At 37.2% G+C, this 27,504-nt stretch overlaps 1 protein-coding gene across 1 annotated transcript in view; it reads right to left on the bottom strand.

The window, feature by feature from the left end:
- CDC73 (cell division cycle 73) overlaps positions 1-27,504 on the bottom strand; it is a 107,237-nt gene that overhangs the window by 63,825 nt on the left and 15,908 nt on the right. The window contains exons 8-10 of the mRNA XM_082052982.1: positions 18,563-18,661; positions 17,179-17,257; positions 10,499-10,563 (exon numbers count right to left, since the gene is read on the bottom strand). Of these exons, the coding sequence (XP_081909108.1) occupies positions 10,499-10,563; positions 17,179-17,257; positions 18,563-18,661 (243 nt within the window). The remainder of the gene's footprint in view (positions 1-10,498; positions 10,564-17,178; positions 17,258-18,562; positions 18,662-27,504) is intronic.

Here is a 27,504-nt window from a genome sequence, read left to right as displayed (position 1 = left end):
GGTTATCTTTTTTAATGCCGACTGGGTTCCATTTTCATTTCAGTAAAATTGCAATCTGTTTGCCTGATCTACATCGACTGCTCCAAAGATAATGAGCAAGTAGGACTGATGAATCCTGGTGCATGACGCACCCGCACGGCTCCTTGTTCCAAAGGAGAAGGTTTTTCCCCCCTTCAGCAAACAGATTTGTTAGCAGCCTACCGCAGTGACATTCCCTCCCTTCTTACACAGTATGTTGTGAACCTACTTTCCAATTTCAATAAAACCTGTAGGAAAGTTATTGCCTTTGTCAACTTTTATGAAAATTGCTGGCTGGGGAAATGAAACCCTAAAATTAGCACTCCCAGGGAGGGAAAGGCAGTGCTCTATTTCCTGAAAATGGCAGCACCAAGCCACCCGAAAGCAAACATCTGGAACTCATCAGCTGCAGCTCCTTCCAGGCCAAGGGAGGGTGTGAGGAGATACCTGCTCCACTGAGCTGGAAGAGAGACTTAGATGATTATAGAGAAGAAGCCCATTGCTTTTACTCCTTTCAAAGCAAGCCAGAATTTTTAAACAAATAAATTAAAATTACTATGAATTTAAAGCAACTAGCCTAACAGTTAGCTACAAGCAATCTTATCACTACATCGCTTTGCTTAGTCACAAAAAATTTGGCTTCACACTTCAACCGAATTTTTAAAGCATATCTGTTACTTGTGCACAAAACCTAGTCATACACCTTTATGAAGGAAAAGTGTTGCCTGCTTTTAGCCTCAAAGAGACAAAAAAGAGACCTTTTCAATCCAATAATACATCCAAAGTCTCCTAAAGCAGCAAACAAAATTGAACAGTTCAACTCCCTAAAACTTAGCCTGCCAAAAACAGTGGTAATATAAGGTAAAATAATACCATGTTTTGTTAATATTCATCTTGTATGAAGCCTAAACAAAAGTTTTATACCCTAGCTAATCAAAATATGTATTTGTAAAAGAACAGTTCTCAAAGTTATTAATCAATTTCTTTCCATTTACCAACTGCTTTAGATAAATTTAACATTTTAAGTACATTGGACAAACCTTCATTATTTGCAATAGTAAGCACTGAAGATTAATATGTTCATATGGTAGCAAACAAAACTCTGAGAATTGCTTTTACACTTCAAAAGAAAATCCAAATAATTCATCTTGAAGAAATTCACATTCACACTATGCATTTATCAGCTCACAAAGACTGGAAACCAGATGGGGTTTTTTACCCCATCAGTATCTTCGGTATTAAATCTGGAGTCCCAGATATATGAGATTCTTGTGACTTACAAAAACCCCAAACCAAAAGCCTCCAAAATAAGTGACAATCCTTTGGGAATTGGGAGTGGCAAAACAGAAAGCAGTGAATGAAATTAAACCAGACAATACATCTCTCAATGCTTACCTACATGCACTTTCAAACATACACAAGGCTCCCTTTAACTCACTTGGCTAAGCTGAGCAGTGTCTTTAAGAGAGTTTTAAATGAATAAATAGTGAAGAACCACCCTTCCAGCAGCATTGATGCAAGTAGTTTCTGCAATAGCATATTGCTCAGTGAAAACATAAATACAGCTCCAGATGGCAGGTCTGCAGATCGCAATCACAGGTATATTCCGGAAGGTATGATCAGTGTTGCCTAAATGCAGGTTGAGTGAGCCACAACTAATGCAGAGTTCATTATACAGTCTTTACAGTCATTTGCCTAATGAGAAAGCCTGTGCTGAAACAGACCATATCCAGGGCCATCAGTAGCAAACCTGAGTAAACCAGGATTTTGCCTATAGGTTCTTGTCGCAGCAAAAATAAATAAAACACATTTAAACATCCTGAAAGCGAGGATGCAGATTCAACAGCAACAGCATGCGGCTGCATAAAAGACACAGGCAGATTAATACCTGGTTTAGATGGAACAATAAAATCACATAAAGTTAAAGACCAAAACATAGTCAGACTTAATCAATTACCCTTTTAAATGGTGCAAGAAGGAATTGCCTTAAAGGCTTTAAAACATTGCGTATTTTACTGTTCTAACTGCATCTTCTCATTAGTGATGTTGCACTATGTTGAAACAGTGCTGAATGATATCACCTCTATTCCACCCCCCCAAAAGACTGTGAACCAGAGTTCTTACCTTAGTATTTCATTAACATTTGCCTCCAAAGATCTGTCTCAAGTCTGAGCTCTATAGGTTTGATGTGCTTAGGAAATACTATCTTTCCCTTACATATTCTGATGCAAGAACTAAAGAACAATTGCCTATAATACACTCTTGTAATATTAATAACTGTAAACCTGTGAAAAAGCCAGCCACACAGCAATACCTTCTGGTTGGATTCAAACACCAACAGCCACGTACTCAAAGAAAGTGCCATATAAGGGGAAAAAAAAAAAAAATAAATCAAACAAACCCACAACAACAAGAATTAAGGAGGAAGACCTTTAAAATAGCAACTCCAGAACAGTGTCCACAAATTGAAAAGAGGGCCTTGACAATTAGGACAAAGTACAGAACTTCTAAAAATAAAATCTCATAACGGAGAATTTGCTCTGCCATGACTAAATAATACTAAGTAGCACTGAGATGTACATGAGAATGGGTTTTGAGGCATGTTCCTATGGATGTTGCTGGAGTAACAATCAAACTATCCTGTTTTCCAAGCTCAAAAAAAAAAAAAAAAAAAAAAAAAAGAAAAAGGTATGACTACTATGATACTAAGCTACATAAGTTTTCTGCTTGGAGTGCTTGCTTATTTCCCCAAATAAGAAATTGTATCTTACTCCATTAGGAGCAAATAACCAAGTAGTAAAGTGTCACATGGCCTAATGACAATGATATAATCTGAACAACTGAATAGAGAGGGAAATCTTGACTCTTATCTCAGATTAGTTACATCAATGACTCAAATACTTCAATTATAACATTGATTTAGTTACTGTATCATAAATTTCAGTGTTAGAAACCTGTTAGCAACTCATTTGAAGACAATGGGATGGCTACCCATGTGATTATTTTGGTAAATATGGATAAACTTGCAGAAAGAAGGGATGTTAAAGTGAAATAACTTCTGGTTCCCCATCTGTCACATGCTCATTTCTACTGGGTTCGTAAGACCTTTGTACCGCCTTCAATAGTTGTGAATAAATTACTGCACTACGCAATAGTTACATTGTTCTCTCCCCATTAGAAGAAATTTGATGATCAACTGTTAGTTGAAGATGCAACTATTACATATTCAGTAAATGTTTGGAGATAATTTATAGAGGAAAATATGTAAACAACACTCTTTAACACATAAACTGTGGGAAATGCATGATGTTTGTTTGTTCAAAAAAATTAGGACAAAGGATAAAAATCTGTAGCTCAAGTTTAGCTACTACCATTGAGCAATGCCCTATAAAACTTTAATTAATGGATATTACGCATAAATCTTAAGACCTGAAAAACACCAATGAATCAAAACACCTAAATAAGATTACAGCAGATAGCAAACACCTAATTCAAAGAACACCACTGAAGTCTCCTAGACGTTTTTGTTTGGGGTCATGTTTCCAAATGAGAGTGACTCCTGAACCATTCGTAAAGGATCTTAGTCCTGGCAGAGTGTATGTGGCAGATGAGTGTCTCAAGGAACACCCATAGGGCTAGCAAGTAAACTCGCATCATTCAGCTTTAAGTCAAGGCAGGTCTAGCAAAGCATCATAAAACTCATACTAAGAATTTTTAAGACTCTTAAGCTTCTGTAAGTAAAGCTCCCTGGATGTCTAAGGCTCCACTTCGATGTATACTCAGAAACACTTTGGATTCTCGTACTTGGCACTCCTCCATTGAAATCACTCAAGTACTTGACAGGCTTGCCACCAGCACACTTAGCATGGTGACACAGTCGAGTTTCACACAGAACAGAGACTTGAGACACCCTCATTCAGTAACAAAGCTACATGGCCCCAGGTCTTGCTCCCTCTTTTGTTCAGGAGCATAGAGGGCACCACAGCAATGCCTAACTTCCAGATGTGACTGCTTACACAACATCCACTTTTCTTGAATTTACAGTTCTTACTCTCAAAATAACATAAAACCTATTACAAGGAACAAAACAGGTAGTTCTATGGTTTAATGCAGTAGAACAGCAAGAAATCTTGGCACAGATATGCATTACTTACAATTGCTGAAAAAACAAGTGCAGCACTGTTCAACTTAACACATTTTCTTGAAGGCTGCATTTGTATGTGATTTTTCTTGGTCTCTATACACGTGACTATTTACACTAAAACTCTTTAAGGAAGAGTAATTTAATGTTTGAAACACGACTGAGGCAATGAAATGCCAACCACTGAAATTGCTGTGAAGACCTTAAACATAAAATACAGTAATAGTTCTTAGAAAACTTGGTTGCATTTCATCCGCTCTCGATAGAGTAACAGAGACACCCAAGGCCCTTGGGGCTGTTACTGCAGAGCAGTGTAAGGTTGCTGGCAGACTGTTCCAGCGAAACATCCATTTCTCCAGGTCAAGGATTTTCTGAGTTACTGGTCATGTCCTAGCCCTTAATCCCCATGGACCAAGAACCTCATGGTTGCCTGAATTACAGTTGCAGATGAATATATTTAACATGTAAAAAAAAAAATTACAAATCCAATGAAAACAAAACTCTCTACATGCAGCAGCATCTACGGAACACTCATTTTTAATAGGCAATTATTTCAAACATCCTTTTGATGGTTAAAATCTGAACAGTGTGCACACAAAGAGCTGATGGAACACTGCTTGGCCCGCGGAGGCGAGCGGGGGTGCAGGCAGGCTGGCGTTACGTTCACGTCGAGAATAATGACCAGCTTATGCACAGACTGCATGAAAATCATGCTCCGCTTCAGAACCATTTAAAATGCTTTCAAAGAGTCTGTTTTGTTGGCTCCCTCCTCAATACCACTGATCTCAAATATTTTAATGAGATTAGAACATGACACAGAAAACGGGTGACGTGCATAAGTAGTTCTCTCTCTCCTATGTAAGATGTATTACATTTTCAGTTAATTTTTTAAAGGTAAGTGCTATTTATCTGTATATTGAGACAATGTCCAGTTCCACTATATGCTTTCGAAAAGTCATTTCAAGTTTTGGCACTAAATCACAGTCTTAATACTTCATGACAAATTAAAAATGAAAAATCTTGTGAATTTACCTACTTACACAGAAGCATATCAATTAATTAAGTCTTATTTAAAATATGTGCATACACCACGTTGATTGCTCCTGCCCCAACATGCTTCATTTCCAATGGCCCAATCTTTAAGATGCCAAAAACTTGGCATTTCCCTTCATTCTACTACATGCTAATACTTTGAAAAAAATATACCAGCAGTTAAATAACCTCTCAGTTAAAATAATAAAATCACTGGGACTACACCATACTTGAAAGATTTGGGAGGCAATAACAGCAACATCTTTTGATTAGCTAAGGTTCAAAATCTGAGACTGACAAAAAAATGATGAAAAATGCTGCTGACCTTGGTGGTGCTGAACCAGTCTTCCAATTCTTCTGAAATTAAGCCTGTTTGTAGTGTGGCTTACATAGAGACCCTCTTTTTTTAATAGTAGTTTTCTGTTGGACTATGTAATGTATTTGTTTCAAATGAAAAGTAATGTATTTTCTTTAATTACCAATAGTCTCATATGTTTACTCAAAGTAATTTTACAACTGACAAATAATTGTAAAGCCTGGCAGTTTACACCAGAAAGACTGAAGTTACTTTTGTTAATTCATAGGAAAAATATCACTAAAGTCAGAAGCACTGAAAATCTACATAGAATTTCTTATTAGAGATAAAACTTAAGATGTTTGAATGCTCTGCAGAAATTTGCATTGGAGTTTGCTACAAGCAAAGTGCCTCAACTGAAACCCTGAATAACTATACACTGACTTTCCAAGCATGGCCCCCAACTATCTGATATGTAGATCATCTCAATAGCTAAAAGAGCTGTTGCACCCACCTGTTTACTGAACAGTAAGAAAAAGAAATGCCAGCAGTAGTTCTGGCTGCTTATGGGCGTGGATGATCAACAGATTCCATTACGAGCAGCAAAAACAAAAGACAAAGGAAGCCTCTGAGCTTCAGCAGCTATGAATACTAAAAGAAAACAGAAATTAAAAACAGGAGAGATTTCTAGCAGTTAGGAAAGAAAAAGTAATTTCTACAAGGGCCTACTGCAGTACTATGCATATCTTACTTGCTTGCACCCTAGTTTATAACCACATTGAATGACATCTCAAGACTAATCAGGATGGTAGATCAGATCATTCTATTCCTTCCTTTCATATTTAAGTCATGAAAACCTAAGAAAGAAAAAGCACCAAGATGACTAAAACCAGCATCACTGTGACTACTATTGTCATGGAGAAACAAATGTCACTTGCATGTGCACACAGTCAATACAAAGCACGTCCTCAGCTTGGAAGAGGATTCCCCTTTAGGACCGATCTACAAAAGCCAGCTTTATCAGATACTCACAGAACAAGCAGCTTCTCCCGTATCCTGACCTAAGTACAGATAGTTAGTTTGTTCTGATCTTCACATCTCAAGCTGTAGTAACAGTTAAATAATTTACATAGAAACCATTAGTCCAAAACTGAGTTTTGTTTCTGTATAAAAGAAAGGTCAGACCACTTTCTAGGCTTCCACTAGATGACACTGGCTTAGTCTCCCAAATTCACATTTCACTTTAGAAAAGCAGAAGGCTAATGCGTTGAACATGTAAAATTTACACAAGTAAGAAAGAACACGTTGAGACTATCAGCTTAAAATTCTCTCCCAGCATTCCCTCACACCCTGCATGGTACAAAAATACTAACATATTTATCTTCCATAGCTCTTATTTGATCCATCTCAGACAGTAACCTTTCCTACCTAAAGCACAGAAGTTATCCTGCTATCCAGGGGATTATGCTTTGAAGTGAAACCTGCAGGTAGACCTGGACATTTCTGAAAGTCACGCTACACAATTTGCAACATGAACTGCTGGGTAACTGGATAGCAAGAGGTACCACCATTAGCTTCCCAAAACATCACCAGCCCAGACAAATAGGTGGTGCCACAGGTATTAAAAAAGGCTTTCTGAGGAAGATGGCCCATTATAAACAATTCCAGGTCCAGAATAACAAAATCATGCCTTCACAATTGGAAAAAAAAAAAAAAAAAAAAAAAAAACAAACCACAAAAAACCTCATTAAATAAGTCAGTTCTTCCTAAGAGAAAGTAAGTGTGCCAATTAAGCAAAAACTGTTATAGGGAAGAACTGCCAGCAGCACAAGTTATTTTAGCTGACATTACTTCAGAAAAAGCCCACCATTCACCATCTGTTCTGGCACAAGTTTTGAATGCTAAGAAAGTTTCCAACATCACTGATGAAAAGCAAGCAGTCAAGATGCAGAAGTTTTTGTTTGGCTGTTAAAAAGAACAAGCATCTATGACAACTCACATTGCAGCAAGAACAAAAATAAAAGAGAAGTTTTGCACATTTAATAAAAATCACTACAGATAATTAAGGTAAGGCAGAGTGCAAGTGGAACACACGCAGGGAATAAAACAGAAAAAAAAAGAAAAAGAAAAGCTTCTTAAAATCTGACATGAGAAGTGGGTGCACAACTCCAGACAGTGGGGCACGGTTTCCACTCCAAGTCATAAGCATGTCTACAAAGGTTTTTCCAATTGCAAACAAGATCAAAACTTTTGGAAGCTAATGGTTCCATTGACCTTTTAAAGGGAAGACTAACCATCAAAACAAAGTTATTTGTTCAGACAAAGAAAATAAAGGACAATGTAACACAGCAAGAACAAAAGTCCGGGTAGATGGTATCACAAATCACGTTAAACACTCAAATGAACCACCACACTAGGTTAAACCACCTCTTCCAACATACAACTCATAACCAATGTGGAAACTAGACCAAAAATAGGATACAAAAAAGTGATAAAGAACAAATATAAAGTAAAATAGGTAATTGATCTGTCTCAAGGCAATATTTATATTTTCAGAAGCAGTAGGAAATTCTAAATGCCCTACTACAAGCCATTGGTGAGATCTCGCGTGGACTACATAAATACTTCTCTGTGCTTGGAAAAAAGTTAATTCTAACTGAAATAGCTAGCAAAAGAAAACTCGCATGTGAACTGAAAGCTTATATCACAAGAAGATTTGTTTAGCCAAACAAAAAAATAAAAAGTTGTAAGAGAATGACTGCTCTCTATAAATACACTAATGGAAAAAAACAGAGGAGCCACCAAAGTCAAGAAGAAAAATGGTATAGAAATGAACCTTTCAAATTTCACCACTCATTTGGAAATCAGAGGTCTGAAGCTTGAAGACGGCCTCTAACAAAGAGCTGCAGAACGCTTCAATTCCCTTCAAATGTTTGGCAAGTTCACACAAGGGATTATACCCGTGCTATGAGGAGAGCAGATGACATCATGTAGGTAGGATGCAATTCCAGCACCATCCTCCATATTCCTGTGATTTAGCCAATGAGTACAATGTTCTTTTCCATTAAATCTCTAGGGGAAAAAAATTACTTTCCCATTTCCTCCCTAGTTTTGCCTAGCATAAGAAATAGGAACAAGCCACCCCAAAACAAGTAAAGGTATAATGTGGAATTTGCTAACTACTAAGATATTAAGCATTCCATATAAAACAATGATCTGAAGATTATGGGTTAGAACTATGTGGTCCATCACCGTGACCAAGTTTAGACAAAAACAGATGAATATTTCTGTGCCACATAATAAACAGATTTATTTCTCTCCCATCTGAAGCACAAAGTCAGTATGTCACTGTAATTTATGAATGAGCTGAACATTTAGGACACCTTTTTAAGAGTCTGGAAAATAAAGCTCCAAAAATCCCTTACAAGTTCTTTCTTAGAAAAATGCTAAATGACAGATGGAGTTTTAATATTTCTCATGACACTGGATGATGCTTTCATGTGCAGACATGTAACACCTCTTAAATAGTCATTTCAAAAAATTATAGTTTGTGTTGCAAAAAAGATTTAATAGTAATTTAATATCAGTTTTCTTTCTTAATGAAAGAAACCAACAAGGACCATTTAGTAACTCCATCTCAAAACTCTAGGTAGTATGTTGAATATGTGAGCCAGGATTCCTAGAATATAAAACCTTAATTATTTTTTAATGAACTTTAAGAAGTATCATTTTTAGAGCTATGTGCATCCCCTCACTTTTATAGTTGTTATAATGACAAGCTTAAAACATTTAAACATTTCTACTTCACTATAAACTTCTCCTTTATTAAAAAATTGATTTATTTTTCCTCCCCACAGGGCAATTTAAACAGAACTGATTTACTAAGTCATTTCAAGTGACTACCACTTCAAATAGATACATTATACCATAGAAATCTGGGTTTGGTATATTAACACTGCTTGATCCCTCATACAGCAGCTCAGAATCAGTTCAAGATTTGAGAACAAATCTTCAGACATAGTGGGTTATTCCCCTCCTTCGTCCAATCGATTTCTGTGTTCATCTAGAAATGACACTGTTCACAGCTAAGTAGATTCCTTCCAATTTTTAAGATATTTTAAGTCCAGGAGGTTGGGAACAAAAAACTTGGGCAAGAGCTTTTATCAAACAAGAAAAAGCTCTAAATTATTTTAAGAAATTTACATTCAAGGTACTGTTTTTATGTTCAAATTAGGAGTGTTATCTAGAAGTAGTGCACGGATTTAGGAGAGTATTTAGTGCTGTCTATTCATCAGTTTTATATAGGTATGCAGATGGCAAGAACCTTAATGAGGGCTCTACATTGGTTTTGTAGCATCTGTCCTACTTACCAGCAGATCAAAACAGCATTTGTTTGAGAGCATTCAACTCACTTCCACAAAAGCAGACAAATATTGGCCAAAACAATAAAAAAATCTGTTTGAGGGTCTCTTTCATCTGTATATGTAGCCATTCCCACTGACAGCATTGTAAAGTCATACAAAAGAAGTCCAGCTCACTAAGCTTGAAAGCTCTAACAGTAATACAGAGGTCAAATTCTCCCACCACTAAACAAATTAATGTTATTAAATACAGAGAAAGAAACAGAGCGATACTCCAAATCCCAGCTTTATTACTTAAGTTTTCTGAGTATAATTCTACCACTTATGATTATGAATGATGCCTTTCATAGACACACGTAAGACCAGCCAAAAAAATCTGAGTATTAAGCACAAAAACACTGCACCTCCACAAGAAGAACCCACCAGCAAAGCCTTCGCAGCACACCTTTTGCTGTGGACAAATCCCTTGAGCAAAGATCTCACAAATGTGCAGACCAAATCAAAACATGTTTTGTCTTTTCACAGAGAACATTCATTAATCCTGTTAGTCAGCCAAAGTGAACTTCAGAGCTTAGGCCAGATTGACAAGACATACATACAGGTACGCTATCATTTCCACAAAACATATTTAAGAAAATACTTTTAGCTTACCGTTACAGACTTCAGAGTCATTCCGTGATAGGTGCCCATGGTATCAATTTTAAAGCCTTCCGTTTCTGCAAAGGAAAAAAATGTCTGTTGTAAATCATTATGAACAGAGGGACATCCTGTCTACGCAGAAAACACTGAAAATATCTTTGAATTTATTTTTGCAAAGAACACATCTTGCTCTTGGTGGTGGTTTAGGTTCTGTTCACAATACAAAACCTGGTCAGTAATCAGGAAATCTGTTTTCTTTGGACAGAGGTCCATTTGGTATCTCTGCTTTCTGCACAGCAAGCCTTTCTGCTGCATGGAATCATTCAAACCACTACAGAGAACGGATAAAAACTTAAATCTTTGTGAGAATGCGTTACAATATGCACTTCGTCTAAGAACTTCTCTTCACTACAAAAGTGGAGAAGCAACTCATTCTCAGAATGCACTATAATGCAACATATTCAACTTAGAGCTATATTAATGGAAAAACATACTTTATCAGAAATCAGTTTACACATTGACTATAAAACCATGGCCACTTAACATGATAAATTTACTTTTGGAGCACAGAAGAGCAACAACATCATTGTCATATTATACAGAAGACAAAATCTGCATAAATTCACACTACCACACTAAAGGTGATAAAAGGGGTTGGTTTTGGTTTTTTGTTGTTGTTGTTTTAATAAAATTGAATTTATGCTGAGTAAGTGCCAGGATCTTGTAAGTGCTCAGTGACTAAACCTGCTGCCGCTGGCCTGTTTGCCTTGGAATCCTCCTTCTCTGTCAACTCCTAGAATACTGTGGCCAGGACTTGCAAGAAAACCTTTTTCCTTTTGTAAATTCCCTAGCCTCATGCATCTACTGTCAACTGACTCCACCAACCAAACACCCAATTAATTTGTACTCAAAATGGCATGATAATCACCAATCAAACCATGAGAAGCAAGAATTTGTCTATATCTAAGAAACTTTGAGGCTATTTCAACTGGACTTGAGTAAAGGTAACCGATACTATACAGAAATAGCTATAAGGAATTGAAACATTTCTGCCATTTATTACACCACCTTCATACAATGCATCAGCACAAAAACATAATAGACCAAAACTAACATAGAATCAAAGTAATGTTCACATCTGAACCTACAAAAAGTCCAAGAAAAAGATGAGATTTTCAAGACTGTCAAAGCTCCTTGCTCTTATGAGTAAATGAACTTAAATTGAAACCCAGACAACCTTGGAAACAATGCAGATGCTGTGGGAAGCATCTATGGTTGCTCATCCTTTCTTCCTTAGACGAGGAAGATTATCAGACACTTGCAGGAAATGAGGCAGAAAAGTTTCCCAGATTTAATAACTCTCCAGTGCCTAGGAGAAGATAGCCAAGGGTTGAAAACAGAACATACTCTTCTCACCATGGAGATAGGTATCTGTTTTCTGAACATTGTTTTTGCTTTTTCCTTCCCCTCCTTTGCTCTATTACGCTACCAGACCTATTCTATCACATGGAAAGGCCTAATGCTATCGGCCACAGGGTGGTGATTTTTGTTTGGTTTTTTGTTGTTGTTTGGTTGGTTTTTGGTTTTGTTGTTGTTGTTTTTTGTTTGTTTTTGTTGGTGTTGGTTTTTTTGTGTGTGTGTTTTCGGTGGTTTTGTTGTTGTTTAGTGTTTTGTTTGTTTGTTTGTTTTACACAAAGTCACCCCAGTTCCAGCTCTTCTTCGTCTTGGCACCTCAAAGCCACCCCTCCCCTTCTGCCAGATTTAACATTTCTGAACAACACAGAGTTGATTCTGCAAGTACAGACAGACATGAATGTCGTCTTCTCTACAGGAAGGAAAAAAAAAAAAGCAGCCCATCTTCCATTATAAACTGATATTGCTTTACCGCCTTTCCCCCAAACCCCAAAATGTAATTATGCCTTAAGTCTTCACTCAGCGCTCATACAGCTAAACTTGTGCTCAAGATAGTGAAGTTGCATCTGACCAACACTTCCATGGATAGCAGTTTTTTCTGTGACTATATAGGTCACCGTCTCTGGGCAAGGAGCATATTAATATTTCAGTTGGTGCCTGGAGCCTGGCAGAATACTTGATAGAGCTCCTCTCAGTTGAAGAGATGCTTTTGCTGACCTGGAGTGACAAATCTGAGGCGTATAGTCCAGGCTGACAGTTGTTTGTGAACTTTGAAAGGTCACCAACAGAGAAACCTTTCCCTTTTCCAGACAGACCTATTATGGGTTGCTCTTGCCTGTGACATGGAAAATTTCCAACTATTTCAACCAGATGTTCTTCCCAAATTCCCAAGAACACAACAGGCTTCCTTAACTAGACCAGCAAAGCAGCATCCCTTGTTGTGCCTGGCTTGTTACAGTTTCCTCCCAGTCAATGGTTTCAACTTTTGCAAAAATCTCCCCAAGTCTCTCATTAAATGTGTCCTGGTTCGTTTAATAAGCCAGCAGAGTCACTAACTAGAGCTCAAAGTAGAATGTAGGTACATTCCAGCAAACAGCTACAGCAGTCACTACAAGGTCCAGTGCAACCCCAGGGTCTGCTACCTGTAGGTAGGGTGGGATGAGCAGGAGAAATCACCTCCCAGGCTGCCCACCAGCTCTCAAAATTCCTGTCTCAAGCTCTCAAGCAACTGGTGAATGAGTTCAGCATTGTCAGCTTCAGATAACCACAGCAACGCAACCCTCCTGTAACTGGTAACAGCACGGACAATCTTTTCTCACAATACAACTTTACTGACTTGATCCTCTCACATTCACCATGTGATATTCTACCAGTCAAACACTCACTTTTCTTACAGAAACAAACACTGCTACAAGTGACAGCACTGGCACATGCACTTTTATGCCTTTTTATAAGGTCTCAACAGCCTGTAAACTTGGTCACATATAGTGGTACCTCTAGCTCTGCTCACTGCCCACAGCCTATGCAAAGCAGAAAACAAACGCTTCCCAGGCAGGGGCTCCGCTATCAGAGCTGCATTCCTCCTTCAAAGGCTGCTCGGGGTGTTTGCGAGGTTAACACAGCTGCCTGTAAAAGACAATCAGGGGCCAAGCTACAAAGCAGAGAGACACTTCTTCCAGAGCATCCTCCAAAGGCACCAGTTGACCCTGATACAGCTGCTCAAAAGCAGGCCTGGGATACAGGAAGAGCCACAGGCCATGGCAAAGAGGAACAGAACACAGAGCAAGCTGGAGCACCAGGGGACAGGCCCCAGCATACAGAGCAGAAATTGCCAGACCCCTCTAAGAACACTAAAGCAATGTTTCTCCCCTCCCTCCCAAACCAGCTCGAACCTGCACTGCTGAGTCATGCACCAGCACAGAGATGAAATATTAATGCCTAGCCAAGAATTAGTCTGCAACTCCAGATTCAAAATCACAGTTTCTTCCATGGTAATAGAGAAAGCAGTCAAAATTATGTCATCTACTAAGAAAAGGGTATCTAAGAAAAGAGTCCTCTAAGTATCAGGGTGGCAGGATTTGAACCCTTTTATTTAAACTTGGGGTTAGATGCAGAAAAAGTTTAACACACAAAAAAAAAAAAACACAAAACTACACCACACACCCCCTACTTGAGAGTCTTCAATACATTTGGATTTTTCAATATAATTACAAAGTTATCATACACATTTTGTTTAGGCAAAAAGTATTCCATAATAAATACTTTAAACGCAGGTCTAACACTAAGGAGTAAAGAATGCAAGCAAAGCCCAACATTAATGTATTGTGACAAACTGTATTACAACTTTTTCTGTTTGCCAAATATAATCAGTTTCATAAACATAAAAGTATTGTTAAAAACACTGACATCAACATATGCCTTAAAGCCTACATCTTGAGAGTCTAAACACAATAACTAATACAGAAAAATCAATTCTAATGCTTCAAAAACATGAACTATCATCAGTTAACATTAAGACTATCTTTTCTTCTCCAGTTATTGCATATTATAATCACAATCTCACAGTTCAGTGACTCAAAGACCATCACAAGAACCACACACTTTTCCACTGTGGTTCACCACCTTTCTAGCGTCACCATGCATGAATCCGAGTGACTTCTCTCATTCAAAAGAATTAAACATGGAAATGAAAATATGCATGCTAATACATCAGCTTATTTGACTGATTATATTCTCAATCACCATTTGGGCACCTGTTCCATTTCCTTGCATACATGTATTAATGTTCAAAGTGCCTTCCATTTGTTGAAAGCCTACTGCTCTATGTCAATTTAGGTCACTCTGCATTTTGATTCTGCACCTGCTGCAGCTTTAGCCATCCAATCTGGGTGCAAACTTGAGCGCTGATACACTACCAAAAGAATAACAGCTTTGAAAGGCTCAAATTAACCTGAATTTCTGGAAGGAATTCTAGGCAAAGAGAAAGGAGCATGTCTCTGAAATACTGAAGAGTTCAAGTTAAAGACTTTGTTTGAATTGTAGATGAATAAGATTGAATAACCGCTTATTTTTTCAGCTGTAAACTCTTCAAACCCCAGAGAGCAACAGCTCTGCAGACTGTCTGGAAACGATTCACTACCCCATTTCACATCCATGGTAATTAAACCACTGAAACTAAATTTCATTCTACATAAGAGTTTACAGAACACTCCTTTTCAGTACTATACCCTAACAAATAAAAATTAAAAGGTTTATGCCTGAATTTCCAAGCTACAGTAATTAGTTTACAAAATTCTCTGCAAAGTTCATACATAACAGTTCGGTAATAATCTTAAAGTAATTAATCCCGAGTTCTTAAAAGTTTCTCATAGTACTAATAAAAAAAAAATTACAGTATGAATCTGTGTAACTTTCCCAGCACTGAAATGAATGTACAGTACTGAAAGTTATCATACTACTTGGTCACACTAAGCCAGAAAATAGAGACAGACTGCAACTTTTTTCAAATGTGAATCTCTTGCACATACACTCTGCTAGGAAAAAAAAAAAAAAAAGTAGCAGCAGAATCCTATAACCTTAAAATGAAAGTCTAACAAGGCAGTCAAATTTCAGAACTCTGGATCTCCTGCTACCAGAGTTCTCTTTTCCCCCCTTGTGTAAACAGAAATCACACAATTTAGAAGAAAATAGTTATTATGAGAAATACTTCATAAAGAAACTTTCTTAACAATGTATAGGAGGGAGAAAAAAAATTTATGGTCTAGAGTCACCTCAATTTTAAAAACTCTATAGCCCCAGGCTTAGTACTTATGACTGGTTGAAAACTAGATATACTTCTGAAAATCAGCAGCTATGTTTGAAAATCCAAATGGAGCTCCATGTTGGTGAAGAGAGGACAGCATCACTGACTGACAAAAACAAAACCAACAAGAAAAAAATCAGCAGTCAGGGAAAGCGACCACAGGGTGTTCACGGTCTCACCTCAAACCCATTTGCACACTTCACCATGATGGGTACACTGCCAAGTAACACATTCTTCCACTGGGGAAATATCGAGGACATACGAGTCTAACTGCAGAGACTTCCTAATACATTTCTAATACACAGAACTTTCAGGATGTCAAAGGAAAGACTTTTCTCTCCTGCCCGACCAAAGCTGCAGTAACAAGGCACCCAATTTGAGAGCCACCAAGTACTGACTCAGGGCTGCATAAGCAGGACCATTGACTGCAGATGTAACTGATGCTTTCCTCTTCAAGAGTACTACCTTACCATTGCCACCTGCCTCACATTCACTATTAAAGCAATCTAAGCCACTCATGCAGCACAGCCTGTCCCACTTGGCATAAAGATTTTCAGTAGGCCAACCAGAGAGACATCCTGACACACAGCATCAGAAATAATGATCCATCACAAGGAGCAGAGAAATTTGGCTGCAACTCAGCAGCATCTCACGTTAAAAATCCCACATTAAAAATTTACTATTTTAGCTCTACAAGCTTTGAATTGTTTATGCTAAGAACAAGATTGTTAAAGGAAAAATTCTGTATTAAAGCACATGTATATTCAAAGAAAAAACAGTTCACCTCTTTGCTGCCTAAACTTTAAATCTTCATGAATACTGTAGTAGTATACAAAACCGAGATGGACAATAAGCTGCAATCATGATGCGACTATAAGAAGACTGCTGTGAATCCTTCCTATAGTTACAATACCTTTGAGAAAAAATTTGAGTCATCACTCAAGTTCAACCTTCTACCCTGTTCTAAAATAAGTGAAAATTCTTAAATATTGTAGATTATTTCCATCTCCTCTACAGAAGGGAGCTAATATTTTGCAATTTTGTTTTGTAATTTAAGGAGACATAACAAGCTAATAATATTTACTTATAATTACTAGAAGTAACTTGTGAAGTAATTGTGATTGTTTGAGGACAGGCAATTTCACTTCACACACCTGACAGTGACATTTGCAGTTCTGCTTTTCCATTAATTACATATGAGCTTCCCCAAACAAATAATTCATTCTTTTCTCAAGAAGTTCTGGTTTTAAGCTTTCAGTTTGCCTCCTAATAGGTAGAAATAATTTCTAATAAATAATATTTGTAGACTTTATTACCAGGAAAAGCTCTCTTTAGGCATAGTTACTTTTTTTTTTTTGGTCTTTTCTTGGGTTTGGAAAGTAGAGAATCCCCTAACCAGAACTTTGTAACTCACCATCATTTCACAGCTTTTTTTTTTTTTCTTTTTCTTATAAAAGAAGTATTACGATCAACTTACCCTCTTTGCCTTTGAATCTTTCCTGATCGTATCTGTTGTAGGCAGCTGGAATAGGTTGCTTATTTCGTAAAGTGGGATCCTAAAAACAGGTTAAATAAGATTTGTAAAACATACTAAAAGATATTTGATTTATTTGAACTTCATAAAGTATTACATGGAACTTCTCAAGAGTATAAAATTAGTTCACTTGCGTAGGAGTTTCAATGCATTTGAAAACATCTGATACACTTTCCTTCAACATCCACTTACAATCTTAGAGAAATAACATTATGAAGTACATGTTGAAAGCAGTGACCACAACGTGAGACAAAGCTAAACTAGCAGTAATAAACTATATTAGCTAAAAATCTGCAACTTTTGTGAAATCACTGAGTTTTTGTAATTTTTGTAATTTGTAATTAGTGCGGGGGGGGGGCGGGGGGGGGGGGGGGGGCGGGCAGCACGGAAAACAGCACTGGCAACTCATGATTAAACCTGCAGCCACACACACAAAATGTTCCTTGCCAGACTGATTAAGCTCAGATTCTGCTAAATCTACAGAATAAAAACAGATTTGGAGGAAAAAAGGCATTCTGGGAAAAAAAAGTTTGAAAAAGCACTGATCTAGAGACACACTAAATATCAATTCAGTCTTTTTGTGGATGGCTTAGTTATGTATTCACAACTATTCTGAATGAGACATTTGAATAGTCCCATGCACAATTTATGAAATCCAACACAAAGCAAATATTTAACTGTTGGAATTCATCTTGCTATTTAAATTTAGTTTTGTTAAATGCAGTAGCAGCAAAAACAAAACCAAGTATGATTAAATAGCTTTTATAGCAGACTCCCACCAAGTTCAAGAATACATTATGTTTAACAGAATGCAACAGTAAACACCATAATACAAAACAAATCCTGTCTAATACCTAGATAGACTTAAACAATAAAGCCCTAAGACTGTCCTCCTGATTTATTACAGGCAAAAAAAACCTGGTTCAAGCTGTTCCCACTCATGAGTCATGTTCCAGATTCTTAAACATTTGCTACCCTATCTGTCAGAAAAACAGCAAAACATTTTGTTTGAAATGGCAGCAGTCTCATCTAATACATTTTTTGCAAAGAGATGCAGGATGTTACTAGTGTTTGATAGACACAGGAGCTGGCACTAGCAGCTTAATCTCTAAGTAACAAGAACACATTGAACAAATTAAACTAATATATTCAACTCTTTAAATACCAATAACTGTAATTTAAGTCAAAGAATATTTGTGAAGCTATACTTGAAAGTTGTGCATTCATTGGGACTAAACCAAAAGAAATTCTGTATTTAATGACAAGACGCTCTACTCTCACATTTAATGTCACAGCCTTCGTGTATTCATCAAAGTGCTGCTCTTACCGTTGGTGCAGTATTTGGTGCAGGTCTTTGCTCAGGTGCTCGGCCTTCTTCTCTAGCTTTTACTGACTGAAGAATTGCAAAGATATTCTTGGCAAAGTTCTGAAAAACACCAGATACCCATGAATTTTGCTGACTCTTGCATTTTGCATAACACCACATGTAGAAGACACTATATGGATAACTTGTGCTTCACAGCAAAACAAAATTACTACACCACTTTTCTAAATAGATGCTTTCTGGTTACTCTTCTGTGACAGGATCCAAACTTAAACAAAGTTTTAAGGCATCATTGCAGCCATCATTAAGGCCAAACTTGTGAAATCTAACTGGCTTCATTATACCACAACGTAACCTAAACTCTTCACAAGGTGCTTAAAATCTCTTTATCCCTTACAGGCCCTTTGAAACTTTGTACTGTAGCAAGAATGAAAAACTGTTAAGATTTCCAGGGCAAGTCTCATCTCTGAGGCCCAGGTACGTATGTGCTAAGGAGAGCCTGGCTGCTTTCTCTCAGCCTCCTGAGGGGATGTCTCAGGCCCTGGCACCACAAGCAGCTTTCCTCCACTCTGGACGCTCAGCTCCTCTCAGGGAAGAGCCCTCACAAAGCCCGGGGATGTTTTCCCCGACACACCACAGAGCAGCGGAGGCCGGGCAGGTGCCTCCCGCCCAGTGAGGGGCCCAAGCAGAGCAGAACACGCTTCAGCTGGCGGGGAATGGGTCACAGGCACAGCCCCCTCACACTCTGCTGCAGATCTATTAACATCTGCCGTGAATTCCAACTCCACTCCATTTGGCACCAACTAATTTGAGCAGTAGAGCCTTCCGTCTTAAATTGGAAAAAGCAAGTACAGAAATCACATTCACAAATCCTTGATTCAAGAGTGATTCAGGATAATTCTAATAATTTCCACGCAGTGTTTTGTCAGATAACCAAGTCATTAAGGCACAACAAATTATATCGATCAAGGTTTTTAAAACACGTTCCTCCTGGTAATATTAGCAGGACTGCTTTATTCTGAAAAACGCAAATGCTAATTAAGCTTCTGAAAGGCATATGCTTATTACATTACCACTCAATAGGCATTTTAAGCTACAGAGAGATGTGTACACAATGTCTGTCATTACTGTCAATTTTTGGTAATGGTTCATCAGTAAAAGAAACCTTTAATCAATTAAGGAAAATTGCTTTTTTAGTGTTTCAGAATAGTATAAAGTATTCACAAAATGCTTAAGACTCTTCCAGAGTATTGTATACCAACACTGAAGTGGTGCTAATTAACACCACTGGCATTACAAAACAAATGCATGAATTACAAAACAAAGAGTTCTGGGTGAATTTTGTAGAAATCACATAGAGAGAGCAGTAACACAAAGTTTCTATGAGCTTGTTCACTTGACCTCAGTCAGCATGTCGTCAATCTGCTCCGAGCCAGAGTGGCAGGAACTGGAAGACCACCAGGAACCACTTGCAAAGGCAAAGCCATTCCTTGAGCAAACCTAGTTCTTTTCACAAAGACTGAATGAACTCATACAAAACTGGTTTTGAAGTTCTTTTCAGTCAGAAAAATCCTGGAAAAAGAAACCTTTAAAGAGCTGTGAGCCGTGCGCAAACCAATTATACCAGGATACTCAAAATCAGCTCTGTTCTTCAGAAAATACATCTAAACTCCACACTTTTACTGGAAATTGAGACTTCTCTCAAACTGTGGACTGGGCAGCGTATCAATCATAATTCCTGTCCTCGCTGTGCTTTATCTCATACGGGCTCTTGGAAACGACAAGCTACTCTGTCTTCTGAAATTCAGGAAGAAGAACTAATTAAATAACAAGAGGAAGAATCATTTAAGACTGACTGTCCATGCAGAAGCCAAGTCTTCTTTCAGTCACAAGGAAGCTACAACCAGCTTTCACATCCATATTTCATTCATAAAATGTACAGTTAACATACTCTTGAAGTGAGCGTAAACTTCAAACTACGAATTTTTCAAAAGCATTTTAGCACTTCAGATGCTCAAGACTTTAATAGCCTGAAATTGTGTGTCCTGGATCAAATTTTAAATCCTTTCAAGTATGAAAAAAAAAACAACCACCACATCACCACAGGATTTTCTCCCATCTGCTGAAAAATAGTAGCTAATAAGCACAGAATTACAAAGTGTTCCTGCTGATGTCTTTTTCCCACAGCATGACAATGCAGATCCCCCAAGGCCACAGCCAGTATCTGTTTGGAAAGGGAAAAAACAGCAGCATTTTGACAAGTACTCGAACTACCATCATCATCTTGCTGTTCATTGGCATGGCCGGGGATGTGGGATTACAGTACTGTAACAGAAAAATGATGGAGCAGGAACTCCACTGTAGGTACCAACTGATTTGCAAAGCCCTGCAGAGTTGCAAGCCTGCTAAGTTTTCATTGTTCATCCCTTCAGATATCAGAATATGAATATCACCTAGCTTCTGCTCTAGATTTAGTTAAGACCAAGTGCAATATTTTTATTAACAAAACCTTCTGATGGGGGCAACAGAGCAGAAAAAAAAAATAAAATCTGTTTCTCTGCACTAGGTCTCAAAAAAAATTAAAAAATCGAACATGCTTTAAAATTGATGCTTAAGAAAATCCCCAGCATGTAAAAGGACAATTCAAATCAGCTCTTGTTGTCAGCTCCCTAGAGTGCTGCTGTTCCCATGAAAACTCTCTTCGTTGATTCCAACCATGTCTACACCTAATAATAATTCATCACATTGAAGGGGATGGAAAGAGAGGCAAAATGTTTCAGCATCTATTTTCAGGGAATACTGTTTAATTATCTTGATCTGGGATTTCAATATTTTCTTAAATAAAACCCTATCATAATAAAATTTTCTGCCCATCCTCAAGCATGCCTCTAAAAAGATGCCTCCTGCACTAGATGTAAATCAGAAGGGAAAACAATGGTAGCCAACAGATGATCAGGAACAGCAGCTCGAGTCAGCTAAACTTAGTCATCTTACAGAACATGCCACACGTGTTCTGTAGGAAAGCCTGCAACCGTATGTAAATTCTCAAAATTTACTGACACAGATGCTCTATCCCTTGCCAACACAGTGACTGACATACACAAAGCCGAGTTACTATCACTGGTGCTAACTTCACACCAGGCTGTTTGATGAGAAATACCAGAGCAAGTAAGATCAACCTCCTCTGCTGGGGAAGACAATCAAGTTCCATCACCATCAAAAATCCTTTTGTAATAAATATGCTAAATGGTAAATATATCACAATTTATTCTGAAAAACTGCAATCTTTATTCTGCAACCTATATTTATTTTCTGTAACTAGCCATAACCGTAACAGTTATTAACAAAGACTTCCAGTCAGAATAGTCTCTTTATCAGGCTAGCAAAAAAATAAAAGTGTTTTTTTTCTAATAATGATCATCAAGGAGAAATAACTATTTCAACTCTATAGAAAACAATCCTTGAGAAAAAAAATAAAGAAAACACACATCATCTTAATCATCTAACAACAAAAAAAGTTACATCAGAAATACAATACTAGAAGGATATACACTGCTATACAGTATGGCCTACAGGGCTTTAAAACTTTCCTATAGCTGAACTGTAACCAATTTTTAATCAGAGTTTACATTCTGGTATTTCACTACAAAGAGAGAAGAGCCTAGGAACAACCCTCTAAACTTGAATGCTCATTTGAGTTGACAGTAAGGATTTCTTCTTGGACATGTATCCCAGGATGATCAAGAGCTGCAGAACACTATAAACATTGGCCAAACTTAGAGCAGGGCTGGAGAAAGAAAAGTCCTTTACCACACTTCCTTACACATTTGCTTGACATGCTCAAACACACTGCTAAGTCCTTTGCAGCCACTGGCAGACTGAAAGGCATGATGCAGTACCAGAAATGCAATACTTCCATCAGATATTTTCAGCAGTTCCTATGTACTGCAAGACATGAAAAGCCTTCACAGTATTCAGATGGTCTTGTAGAGAGTACAGCAGAAATATCAAAATTGCTCATACGGAACACAAACTGATGAACTGGACATTTAGGAGAAAAATATTTTGCACCTTTATATTTAACACAATTATATTTAAATCTGGAGTCATTCATTTAAGGCATCACTCTCCTAGGCGTAAGAATCTGTATTTTCAACTTGTAAACTGTTCAGCAACATTGAAGTTGTCTTCTTCTTGCTCTTCTAATTTAAAGATAGTCCTAAAGTACTGCATTTTATATTGTGTACTAGGTTGCCCTCAGAATCAAAGGCTGGACATATGCAAGATTAATATTCAGGGACAGTCACAAGCAACCGCAAGCATGCAAACATATTGGTAGAACAGCTACGTGAACTATTGGTATTTTCTGCACTGTGCTTATTCAGACCATAAAAACTTCCATCATTTCTGACTCAGCATCTTTTCTCTCCTTACACAAGGACCTTTCAGAAAAAGGCCACAGGTAGAAACACAATCTTGATTTATAAAGCTGTGATTAAGTAAATCCCCCTTTTTGAATTACATACACATGTACCTCTCCCACTTTCCTAATCTGCTTTCATTTGGATAACACATAAAATGCACAAGATGCTCAACTGTTTGCAGAGAGCTCACAGTACCTCTCACACTATTCTCTGTACAGACCATACTACAGTAAGTCATGCAATAAGCATACTACCACACGAACAGTTTTTAAAAGAACCACCTAAATAAATAGGTCATCTTAGCTGTGCTCTCAGGAAAATAGTTGTTTAAGAAATTCACAACAAAGCACTGCAATTTACATAGCTAACCAACTGAAGCAGAGTACTTTATACATATATATATATATATATTTAAGGGAATCTATAAAAAACTGAACTTGTTACTAACTACTGGGGAAACAAACTAACAAAAAATCAGACACTTCCTTTCATAAAAAGTTACTCTTGGAATCAGTCAAAAGGTTCATTTATGTGTTATTATAGTCTACTGCACTGAATGGAAAACATAGTGTTAGCCCTGTATATTTGTGGACTGTGTTCTCAGTAAAAAGTTCCACTCCTCTCGTTCTGGACTATCTTCACTATATTTGTCTAGCATGAGTATTACATGAGAGACAACTGAAACATTTAATTCAAAATAGCACAAAGGCTGATTCAAAGTATGAAAGAGCAGCAACACTGTAACATCCCAAAGACACAGCACAGCACAAAACCCGCTCAAAAATCCCCTTCAAACATAATCTGAGTTTGTTTCTCTTATGAATGCAGCATATGAAAATGTTTGTGGTTTGAGTTTTGGTTGTGTTTGTTTGTTTGTTTAATAGTTGTTGTGCTTAAAAATGGTGAAGTTACTTCACAGCTGACCCAAATTTTCTTTCAGGAAACATAATGCTTTATTTTACAGTTTTCTGACAAATCTGAGGTACCTATTTGCAAAACAAGATTCACTAGTGCTCAACATAAATACAATTTTTATAATCTAGCTCATCTTTCAAATGCAGTATTCAAAATATCTAGTAGCAATATAACAGTCTTACCAGTTTTACTGGGTAAGCTAATAAAGGCTAAAGTTGAATTTGGGAACTGAAGCTGTATCGTGCCATTACACTCTCGCACAGCCACTCAAAAACCATACACTTGTTCCATTTGAAAGCACTAATGAGGATACTAGTAGTTATTAACCTGACACACCTTCATCCTTTCAATTTTTCTACTAAATTCACGACTATTGACAATTTCAGGAACACAGACCAATCCTGCCACCTAGAGCCCACACAAAAAATTGCTTTTACAATCAAATAATTTCTCTTGAATTTCCAAAATTTTATTCTCGGACCTTGTAGCTGTCAAAAGTGATTAAAATACTATATTACTGTTGCTATAAAATTATTTTGACTGAAATATTTTCCAGTTACAAGATCCCATTAAAAGATTTTACTGAAATTACTATTAGAACTGTAGTTGTAATCCTCTCACAGGAGACTTCACCAGCAAGAACGCTCAAATGGTATCGGAACAAAAACATGAACTGAAAGTAACTGAAAAATTTAATTCAAATGTTACTGTTAGAAGGCTCAACCCTACAAATAAAAGACATACATTTAAAAAAATAAAGTATGTAAATACCAACCATATTGGTAGTATTTTCCAGGCAATAACACATAATTAAAAATACCGACCACTATAAAGATGACATTCATTTGGGGAAAGTGAAAAGTTATGCTATTTAATACTTTTGTACAGAAATACAGAAAAGCAGAGGAATAATATTCTGAAATATTCAGAGCAAGACACTGTATTAAATTTGCAATTGTCGGTTACATCAACGGTAAATGCCACATACCAGGAAAGCGCTAATCCCTGTAGCCAGGTCAGCTATAAACCCCCATTATCTTACTCAGTTCTGGACTTCCCATCACCAGGCACACAAACCCAGGAGCTGGGGGCGGGGCAGCAGGGAAAATAAAATCAAGATTATGGAATTTAATACATACAACTCACAGTCATGTTCTGTAAAATGAAGTTTGAGCTGAGTTCAGTCCCTTCAGTATTAATGTCCTTTTTATGGATACATAATACACAATCATCAACCCTGTTTTCCAAAGAAAAGTACAGATAACTAGAATATTACAACAGGACTGCAATAACTAAAGATAAAGCATCAGAAAACTGATGATGGTTAAAAAAAAAAAAAAGTTGCTTATTTAAACAAATTACTTGTTATGCAAAATAAGATTCCTGTGCATTCAATATAAAGCTTAAGAGAACTATCTGCTGGACAGTCTAATCCAAGGTTTTCAAATGACAAGTATCAGGATTAAGGCAGAAAAATAACATTTTATTTGATTCAGGCTTACTTCCCAGTTTGTTAGAAAGGAAACAGGAATGAATATATAAAGTCATAATTGAGAATATGTTCTGTTAATTTTTTGATACAGTAAATATTAAGCATGGGAAGACTAACTACCCAGACTGGGAGAATCATATTGGTCAGTCTGCAGAAGGGAAGCAACACCAAGTAATAAATTAGACCTTTGCTTCAATATTGCAACCTTGACTAGCAAGTCATGTAAACATAAAGAAACAATCTTATATTAAAAAAAGAAAAAATACAATTTAATTATTCAAAGGTTACAAGTATGCTAGAGAGCCAGAGTTTCCATACCAAGTTGTAACACTAAATAGTTTTTCCACTATTAACAGATACCTGCATAAAGAGCCTACCTCTGTTCATCTTTCAATTAGAAAAATGTTTACCCCAAATTCAGATTTCTCACGTCCAACTTATCTGGTTCTACTTCAGTGCTCTTCCCTGGAACACATCCAGGCGCACAGTTCCATTAAGAAGCCGTACAGGCCACTCTGGACTCCTAGTGCCCTGCAATGTCTTCGGAAGACCAACATCAGGCTCAAGGAAGACTGTAAAGAAGGGATTTACAGAAATCCCCAAAACCAGCAGCTGTACAAATCCCACCCAGTTGCCATACATGGATATGAGTCCGTATATGGACTCAGATACATGAAGCGTGTATTGTTCCAGCTTCTTACTTGAAGCAATTTAGGAAGAGTATGTGGTATAACCTTTAAGCCTTCCCATATATTCAAAGAATGGGAATGAGAAAAAGAAATTCTAATATACTCACAAATCTAAGAAAATATGGCTAACCAGTGCTACCCAAAATTTTAAAAGTTTTAGCAATAATCCCTAGCATATGCCTAGAAATAAAAGGATCAAACATTTTTTTAAAAAACATCAGAAATGTTAAGAGCTCACTATTACCTTAAGAACATTGCTTCATTTGAAAAAGTTATACATTCACAAGGCATTCACTAATGCATTTCCAAGGTTCCAGTTTTAAGATTTCTCTACACACAAGTAGAGCATGTTCAACCCAGCCCATCCACTTGCCATGCTGCTTACCTAAGAAATATTTCTCAGCAATCTAGGAGATTGAAAAAAATAAATAAAAAACAAACTTAAAAATCTGAAGTCACCAACAAAAACACACCCTCCAAATCCACCTGTGAATGCTGAAACTCCTGTTCAGGCTACTTTAACTTATTCCTACAAGAAGAATTCAAGTACCACAAACACATTTACAGTAGAGACAGAATAAGAAGGTTTTTCCTTCAGAAAAGATTGCTGAAGCCTGCTACAAGACATGATAAAAATAAAAAGGATTATTCAGGAAAGACACAGGATGGACATGAAAGAAATGCATCAATTTCAGTTTAAACACAGTTTTTTCTAGGTGTCCAATAGTTTGTTCTTCAGAACAGCCAGACATTTGGCTCAAATCATACACAATAGAACTGAAACCTCTGTAGAGCAGTAATCCAAAACTTAACGCTCCAAACACTTATGATGGTAAATATTTTACATATGGGTTCAAAACTTAAGCTACCAGAGAAGATAACCAGTTCTACATACAAAGGTTCTCCAAATAAGGACATTAAAAAAAGTATTTTGCTAGCATTTTATCCTAAGATTTGCCCTTTCAAAAGTGTCAGTATAAATTCTGATATACCTTCACCAGACAATATTTCAGTTCAAATTGATTTAACATACATGTAAACCTGACAAATCTACCCTGTTCTACAGAAACAGGTCCCATAGTCAATTGTATGACTACATTATCAAGAATTCATTCATACCCTTCTAACATGTCAGTAAGCATCTGAAATTACTAGGTCTGCTTTATACAAAAAGGGCCACCAAAACCAAACCAAACAAAAACCCCACAAACTCACACACACACAAAACAAAACAAAAACAAAAACCAAAAAAACACACACACACACCAGTGAGGCACAACAGCAAGACATCTCATCCAAATATCAATCTACAGATTAAATATTTCCCCTTTCTCTTTTGTAAACTTCTCTCCCTACCGCTGCACTGCTTCTCACCCCACCCCAGCATATCCAGCTGTATCGGATCTGACAGTAGCAACTCCCTCA

Source organism: Streptopelia decaocto, assembly GCF_964273445.1.
Source record: "Streptopelia decaocto genome assembly, chromosome: 5".
In the NCBI taxonomy this organism is placed as follows: domain Eukaryota; kingdom Metazoa; phylum Chordata; class Aves; order Columbiformes; family Columbidae; genus Streptopelia; species Streptopelia decaocto.
This window is presented reverse-complemented; position numbering and strand designations above follow the sequence as displayed.